At 31.3% G+C, this 9036-nt stretch overlaps 1 protein-coding gene across 2 annotated transcripts; it reads right to left on the bottom strand.

The window, feature by feature from the left end:
- Nucleotides 1-5803: 5803 nt before the first annotated feature.
- LOC125864401 (uncharacterized) lies at nucleotides 5804-8118 on the bottom strand. Of its 2 annotated transcripts, none has more exons than XM_049544400.1 (5): nucleotides 7720-8118; nucleotides 7287-7550; nucleotides 6844-7198; nucleotides 6408-6488; nucleotides 5804-6306 (listed from the first exon to the last, which is right to left on the bottom strand). In XM_049544400.1, the coding sequence occupies exons 1-5, from the start codon at nucleotides 8014-8016 to the stop codon at nucleotides 6179-6181; spliced, it is 1125 nt and encodes a 374-aa protein (XP_049400357.1). In that variant the 5' UTR covers nucleotides 8017-8118; the 3' UTR covers nucleotides 5804-6178. The 2 variants fall into 2 exon arrangements, with proteins under 2 accessions (XP_049400357.1, XP_049400356.1); XM_049544399.1 differs by having other exon boundaries at nucleotides 7287-7610; nucleotides 7720-8114.
- Nucleotides 8119-9036: the final 918 nt, after the last annotated feature.

Genomic DNA, 9036 nt, shown 5'->3' with positions numbered 1-9036 from the left:
TATTTTATTTGATTTTTTTTTAGCCTATTCATAGTTAATATACATACACTTTATTATGTATTACTAATATGATATATTTCTATGTATTAATAATATAAAGGATTTCAATACATGTATTAAGTTGATTAATGACATAGTTATCATACAGATTCCTTTTAAGACATTTCTCATTTTACAAAGCTAAAGATTTGTAATCTATGGAGGGTATCTTTGTAAACACACATTTTTATATTCCCTTTGTTTTAACTTATGTGACTTACTTTTCTTTTTAATAAGTCACAAAAATAATAACACATTTTTATAATAAGTAACAATTTAACTATAAAATGTTTATTTTATCCTTAATGAAATGATTTACAACTACACAAATTTTTATCATTCATTTTGGACCAGAAGTTTTAAAAACCTTCTTTTCTTTCTAAAACTATGTACCGAGTCAAACTATCCCACATAAAATTTTATTTCTAATACATCGTATTAAAACTACATAAAAAATAATCACAACATACTAATACTCAACTTGATTTTTATATCCCTTATATTGTTTGGTATGAATACATAAGAATAATACTGAATATGATATGGAGTATTAATAATGCTGAGATTAGTTACGATGACATTTTGAATTATTTGTAATCAATCTTTCACTAGATTGTCCTATTGCTTCAACTAAAGGAAAAAAGAAAAAAGAGGGCGTGTAAAAAGGACAAACAATATGCACTTTGTCTCCACTTCTCCATTTCATTTTCATCCTTTTTAAACCACCATTAATGTGGTCCTTGAACTTGAACCGGGTTTAATCAAATGAACCCAAATACTCCACCATTGCCAATGGAGTGGACTAACTCAAACGAAACAACTCATATTCACCCAAGAACTCATCATCTTTGGCACTTATCATTCTATTGGGGAAGAAATACTTTTTTTCTTTTCCCAAATTGGCCTGGAAATAGCAGAGGAATGTACGGTTTGGGTTTGATTTTTGTCTTTGTTTTGGCTATTCTTGTTGAGTTTTTCTCAAATTTGAAGTTGGTTAAACCGGGTTCGAACCGGGATGCAGCGGTTTTCTTCCAAGCCGGAGTACAAGCGGTTCGAGCCGGGTTTGCTTATATGGTTATGCTTGCTGTTATGTCTTACAATGGTGGAGTTTTTCTGGCGGCAATTTTGGGCCATGCGGTTGGTTACGTTGTTTTTCGAAGCCCAATTTTCAAAAAAGATATGGATAGATGAAATCGGGTCGGGCTTTTTTTTGGAGCCCAATTTCTGTTTTCTATTTCTAGTTTCTTGATTTGTTTTTGTCTGATGGAGTGCATATTTTTTAAATAAATATTACCGTATTCGTATTGAATTCTTAATAAAAAAGATATGTTTTTGAAGGATTTAACACGCACTTTAGCATTTCAATTTGGTAATCATGGGGTTTGGCATGGTCTTGAAGAGAGAATAGATTTGAGAATAAGGATCACTTTCTATTGACTTGCATAATAGATTTGAGTCTCTTTATATACGAAGTTGCTTCTGTTAGAAAACACTTTACTTTTCAATGTGAGATTTTTTGGTGCAAATTCGAGCTGAGTGTGAAAATGTGAGACAAACACCCTTTTGCAAAAGGAAGCTAATAGTAATACATACCAGCTATGTTGCTTAGATCCTCAAAATGCTGTCAAAATTGGTGAATATTTTTTAGGCTCGGACATATATGACATATCTAACATACTTCCTCCGTCCCATTTTATGTGGCACCATTTTCTTTTTAGTCAGTCCCAAAAAGAACGTCACATTTCCTTATATGGTAAATATTTAAAGGTACAATTCCTCTTTTATCCTTGTTGGTCTCACTTAATCTTAAAAATAGTACTCCAGTACATTTATGAGGAGAGAGAAAAATGAGTCTACTTTTTAATATGGCTATTTTTTGAAGGGACAATTTGGTAAATATTTCAAAGTTTTCATTTATTTCTTAAACTTCATGCCCGGTCAAATGTTGTCACATAAAATGGGACGAAGGGAATAGTACGTTTTAAGAGTTCGAACAACATAGCATATTAGACATTTTGAAGAATCTGACACATGACATATCTAACATAATACTTTTTAAGAGCTCAAACAACATAGCATAGTAGACATCTTATTAGAGCTCCTTATAAGAAAAGCTATACTTTTCAAGATAAGTAAATAAATCTTCATGATTGTGATGACTATCATTGCCAATTATGCTTCTATCCTTCCAAGATAAACTCATAGTAAAAAAATATTAGAGAAAAATTATGGCAATTAGCTCTTTAATTAGTATATGATCTTATAGAAGTACAAGTTACTCTTCATGATTGTTATCACAATCATAGCCAATTATGCTTCTAAATTACTACTCCACTTCATTACTTTATCTTCCTCATGCTATTTATAATTCACCTCAGTTCTTATTAAGTTCCCATAACAACATATTTAAGAAACATAGTTATGTTTTCAACCAATTACTCTGTTTCTGCGAAATCGCGAAGTTATTTCATTACTAATGCAAATTCAACCCAAACACAATCATCATTAAGTTCAAGTTACTGGATTTCTTACACAAAAACACAATTCCCAGGATGGTCTGATTGTGAAATGACTAAAGGGGGCTGTTTGTTTCCTGTCTGTTTGATTTTCTTGATGGCATTTATGTCTGAATTCTGTTCTATGTACAGTTTTAGTACTAAGAAACAACAGAGAGGGCTTAAAGTGTTGTTACAAGAATCTGGATTTCATGGACTTAGAATGTTTATGACTTATTTGGTTGTTGTGTTTATTGTTACTACAGATTTTAGGTTTTTTCTGGTGGCTGTTGTTGGTCATGCAGCAGGGAGATTTGTTTATAAGGTTTATCAATTTCATACTGATCAAGAAATGAGCATTAAATTACCATCTGAGTTGGTAATTAAAGTGTGAGTGATAGGTGGTGGAGTCGAGACTTTCATTTAGAGTGTTTAGAAATATGAAGAAGTTGAGGAAATTCAACGTATGTTATGTAAACATAAAAATAGTTTTACCCTTTGTGTAATGTTTCGTGAATGAAGTTTTGATGAACTCCTTGTTCCTATCTGGATTTGGACTGATAAATTTTGTGAAGTTCAGTTATAAGAAAACTTGTATACTATATATTTACTTTGTTGGCTTTATTTTAATCATATGAATCCACATAACTACTTCATCTATTTTAGTTTATGTGATACTATAATTGTTTGTTTTAATATATAAAACTCAACTATGAAATGAAGGGATTACAATTTTACACATGTCCAAAAAACATTCAAATCTCAACTATGATTTCATGTTACTTTAGATTGAAGATTTGTCTTGGATCAATAGCAAAATCAAACTATATATTTCTAAATTCTAATGTCAAAGCCCAAAAGTACTGCAGGATCAAAAGTGTAATTGAGGGCAAAGTTAATCAATTTCCAGTTGTATGAAGGCAATTTGTACTCCCTTAATCTATTTTTACTTGTCCATATATAATTTGGTACACTCCTTAAAAAAATAATAAAAATAAAATTTATCACCCGTAGTTATTACTCATCTCACTCTTTGAAATAAGGGAAAATGGTTTGATACACCTCTCAACTTTGTCATTTAAAACTGATATATTCCTTGTTATGAAAATTGAAAGTGACTCATATATATCCCTACTGGCTACTGCTATATAAATGACTCACATATATCATTTTTCTCTAATGAAAGTGAAAAAATTAATTTTAATTAAATGTTTTAATTATTTTTAAAAAAAAAATTTATATATATATTCCATATGGGTATATTTAATTCTCCTCACACGTAATTTTTTATTTCAATGACTAATTTAAATTTATTATTTTGATAGTTAAATTTATTTATGTTTCACTAATTTTCTAAAAAATTATTATAGATTACCCTTTTTTTTCAAATATAAAAACTAAATTACAATATAGCCGAAAAAATAATTTTAAATTTTAATATAGCCATAAAAAATTTAGTTTTAAATTTTTTTCTTTACATTAAAGAATGAAAGAAAAAAAATAAAATAAGAATATGAAACTCAAATAATGATAATCAAAGAAGTCAAAAAACAATTTATGTATAAAAAAATTAAAATATACCTCAAACTTTGTTAGAAGGATCATATATGAACTAACGGTAGGGACATATATGAGCCGTTTGTATACTGGTAAGGGTATATATGAGTCACTTTCATAACAAGGGGCATATTAGCTCCAAATGACAAAGTTGAGGGGTATATCGAGCTCTTTTCCCTTGAAATAATTAATATTGAATAGTAAGAATAAAATAGATATAAAATGATAAATTATACTATCTTGTATTTTATATTGAATAAATAAATTAAAAAATTATGTGAATTAAGGGACTCATCTCACCGTTTTAATTTATGTGACACATTTTTTTAGTCAGTTCAAAATAAACTACACATATTTATGTTTAGTAACAAAATCTATGTGTTAAAATGTTATATCGACTAAACTTAAAAAGTTTTTCAATCTTTTTTTTTTAACTTCATATCAAATTAAATAACATCAGATAAATTAAAACGAAAGAAGTGCCATTTTTCAAATTTTAAAAAACATGAAACATTGGATAAAGGAAAAGTCAAGTATGGAGCATCTTGAATACCAAAGAGTCTTGTTTACACTTCCACATCCGTCCTATATGGGCAACATTCTACGAAGCATTATAATGTTACACATTTCTCCATAAATGACCGCTATTTAGTGCTTCACATATACTCTTTCCCCATTTTATTATTTTAATCACAATCCAAAATAACAGCTAAGCTTTTTTATTACTTAAACCAAGAACCAAATGAAGGGTTCATGAACAATTATTACAGACAAAGTGCCACCCTAATAAAGTCCATTTATCTTAATTTGAAGTCGCGCCTAAAAATCTTGTTTTCTTTAAAATAAAATATTTTCTATCTAAAATATGTATGATTCAAATTCGAAATCTTTTCATTTGAATGAGATGTGAAAGAGAAGATCTCTAGGGCATGTTTGGGTCCCTAATATCTTTGACCATAACATTACAAAAACTCTTCAAAGGAAAAAAATACAAAAGAGGAATGGGAGAAGAAGAGTATGAAAAAAGCCCTATATTGAGCACCTTTTTCTTCCACAAGTAACTAAAGTGGTTCAATACACTTTCACAATATTCAACGTAGAGTTGCACATTCCCCTACTAACTCACCCTTTTTTGCTATTGGACTCTTTTTATTGAAATTGAAGAATCGCTCGAATGATAAGCACTCAAAATGTGAAAAGAAACATAAAGAGGTAGGTCAAAAAAAAGAAATTTGCTGAAGGATATGCAAATTTTCATCTTAATTGTGTTTCGTGTCTGATATCCACATTAGAATTCAACTAAATCCAAATTTATTTCAAAAAGACTTGTTAGTGTACAATGCTTCCTAACAAAAATGACTGTGTACCTAAAGAGACTCAAAACTAAAATTTGATTAAATCCAAATTCACATTGAAAAATCTCACAATAATGTAAAACACTCCTCTAACAAAGACAACTTTGTATCCAAAGGAACTCAAATCTAAACTTATTAAAATGAAAAAATACTTACCACTCCACCACACCTTCCAATCTGGTGTGGAATACCCACATTTTTATCTCAGCTATGTTAACAATAAGAAAAAATGAACATAAACTCATAATACAAACATTTAATAATGCAAAAAAAGTACTTCAAATGGACATAAAACAAAAGGCCAAATGGTATACTTATTGATAGATTCCCATTACATTTGTGCTGATAATAAACCAAAAAAGAAAATTAGACTGTATATCAAGTATTCCACAACCAAAACAAGACACAGTCAACTTTCTCCCCCATTTCTTGATTGACTAAACAAGTTTATTTTTGTCATATACTAGTATAATCTAATCTTAATCCAAAACAAAACAGAACCTAAAAATCTACTAAACCCCTTTTTTTCTTCTTCTTGAATCTAGAGCCAGCCTTGTCTGCTACTACCCCCTAAATTCTTCTTCTTACCTTACTATAAAATTAGTTTATCATAAAAACCCTAATTACTAACCCCAAAAACCCATTCCTTCTTCAACTAAACAAACAAATCTTCTTCCCAAAATCTTCACCCCTACCAAAAACAAGTTTTTTCTTCTTTTCTGAGTCAGTTTCTTAGTAAGTCCACTCCTGAGGCAGTTGAAGTTCTTGGGACATTGCTGCTACTGGTGCCTGACTTCTTAAATTTCGCCATTGTTGATCTCCCACGTTATTACTAATATTCCGGTACTTCAAAACCCCACCTATACAAAAAAAAAAAAAAAAAAAAAAAAAAGGTTATAATAAATCTGCGATGACGAAAAAAATGAACAAATTTTGAATATTAATACTATTATTTGTTTACCATTATTGCATCTGGGTTGAACCTGAGGCTGCAAATTCAGAGCTTGGACCACTCTGTCTGGCAGAAGAACTGTGGAGCAACCTGTAAATTGACAAACACATAAGCACCACAGAAGATAATCATAAAGAAGACAATAACATCAGATTATGAGAACAGAGCCAAAATTATTATACTGTACGAGATTTGTGTGAAATAATTTGAATCTTTCTTTACAGTTCATTTTCCACTAAAAAACAGAGCAGCAAAAGTCCAAAATTACAGTCTTAACATTTTCACTATCAGTTTCAAGAAAGCAAAATTAATAAAATATAACGGATAAGAAGAAAAACCCACTGGTAAAATCACTGCAAAAATAACCAAAGTATGCATATGGATTTGGTTATGCAAATTTGAAATTGAGTTCAGAAAACAGGGGAGAAGAAAAAGAATAGGCTACCTGGTTTCTTACGAGTTTCAGTTTGAGCTCCAACTCTTCTGGGAATGAAAACCCCTGTTCCAGCACATTCTCTTTTGGGTCCAGGATTTCCCAGGATAACAGCACGCATGCCGGAGCCAGACTGAGGTAGCGGTGGTGATGGCTGTTTCTGTTGGTGGTGGTGAGGTTGTTGTAGAGCAGGCCAAGCAGCAGATATTGCCATGTTCGAAGGCCTATCAGCTCCATTTCTGTCTCTCCCATGAATACTCTGATTCTGGTGGTTCTGCCTCAACTGGTACTGCCAAAATCCTTCTTTTTCTGGACCCAACACTACTTGCCTTTGTTCCATTATCTGTTGTTGCTTCAAACGCTGAAACTGCATTTCCAGAGACCAAAAAAATCAATAAATCTTGAAGAACAAAAAAAAAAGGAGGAAGTGAAGGTTACACTGCATAGAAGCTTACTTGAGCCATTTTAAACTGCTGGTAAGAGAGTGGTGGCTGATTAGAGTAAAACGAGCCAAGATTTGGTTTAGACATTTTTGGGTCTACATAAACTGGACTTGTCTTCCTGGGAGGAGCCCAAATTCCAACCTGTTCCTCCATTTTCTTCATTCTTGCAACCTCACCAACAGCAGCATACAGCAAATCTACAGTCCCCTTTCTGTTCTGCACTTCCGTCGGAGAACAAACCTGAAAAGGGCTGTTTGGGCTTTCACTCTGTAACCCCTGTTTAGACCCAAGCACACCACATAAAGTTGACTGAGGAGAACTCGACAATTTATAAACCTACAGAAAACAAAAAAGAAGAAAAACCCCCCAATCTCTAAATTAATCAATGAAGAACTAGCAGACAAAATAAAACGAATAATAACAAACAAAAAAAAAGTAAAAATACCTTGCGGTTTTCCAGAGTGGACTGAGCCATTTGACGAGTTAACTCAGTGATATAGTCTTCTTCATCACTCTCCGTCTCAGTCGAACCAACAACGGACTCCACCGGCGAACTCAGATCCGATTGAGGACCAAACATGTTAAACCCATATGAAAACTCATTCTGAAAATCACACCCAAAGTACCTCTTTCTTTCATTTCCCTCTCCTTTACTGTTCCCCTTAAACCCCATAAATTCATCATCGCCGGTCAGAAACTCCGGCGGCAGCCAAAACTCACACTCCTTCGACTCTTCCCCCATCTCAAAAACAACAGAAACTCACAAAAAAAGAGCTTTGAAAATGAAACTCCAGAGCTTCAAAGTTCAGCTTTAATGGTGGAAAGGAGGAATGACTGGCGGAGACAGTTGATATTTATATAAATTCAAAAAAAAAATACAGATAATGTGTGGGGTTTTAAATTAAAAAAAATATATTTTTTATTCTTCACTTGCGTTGTCGGCGATTGAGTTACACGCGATCGCCGATTTGGGGCCCAGTAAATGAAGCACGTCTGCCACGTCAGAGTAGTGGTGGACCCCACGTAATGGGAAGTGGGAAGACTATAGTTACTTTTTTTTTCCTTTTTTAATTAAGGAATATTTACCTGAAAATATTATGGAATTAATTAATTAAAATAATTAAGAAGTTAATTAATGTTTTAGTTAAGTTTAATCATAAAAGATTATTGTAATCTAACGATAACGTGTTGGCGCCTTTGTGATTTGGCATAATGGGTGGCAGCACACAGATTGTCCTCATCCACTAATTCCTTTGTTGTAGTACTTCGTGCTTTGCATGAATTAATAATATTTTTAATTACTATTTTATAGGTAATTTTTTATTATATAATTTATCGATTTGTAGTAAAGGTGATCTTTCAATTCGATTTGTCGATTATTGATTTATAGATATACTAAATTATTATAAAATTATTAAGATATTAGCTTATCGATTGGCTTATCAGCTATTGATCGTTATCAATTTATCATTAAAATTTGATATTAAAAAAATAATAAAAAATCACTTAGAAACACAGTGACAAACCAATTGAACCATGCACATGGTTGATAAATTGTATCTTACTTAAAAATAAACACAAACACATTGTAGAATAACTGATAGTTTGAGATAATAAAAAATAAAATTATGAAACTGAACACTGTAAGTCAGGTATTTTATATATTAAATGTAATTATTCAATTTACTATCCGGTTACAGTTAATCTATTAAAAACCTCAAATCAGTAAAAATTAAAAATTCGGCAATCGAAAAATAAAAAA

The sequence above is a fragment of the Solanum stenotomum genome, chromosome 5, assembly GCF_019186545.1.
Source record: "Solanum stenotomum isolate F172 chromosome 5, ASM1918654v1, whole genome shotgun sequence".
NCBI classification, from domain to species: domain Eukaryota; kingdom Viridiplantae; phylum Streptophyta; class Magnoliopsida; order Solanales; family Solanaceae; genus Solanum; species Solanum stenotomum.
This window is presented reverse-complemented; position numbering and strand designations above follow the sequence as displayed.

What these genes read in the sequence shown, in the direction of transcription:
- LOC125864401 (XM_049544399.1), bottom strand. Translation starts at nt 8,016, where the DNA reads ATGGGGGAAGAGTCGAAGGAGTGTGAGTTTTGGCTGCCGCCGGAGTTT. An exon ending in TGAAACTCGTAAGAAACCAG is followed by an intron (nt 6,489 to 6,843) that starts GTAGCCTATTCT and finishes GTCAATTTACAG; the next exon opens with GTTGCTCCACAGTTCTTCTG. An exon ending in TCAACCCAGATGCAATAATG is followed by an intron (nt 6,307 to 6,407) that starts GTAAACAAATAA and finishes TTTTTTGTATAG; the next exon opens with GTGGGGTTTTGAAGTACCGG.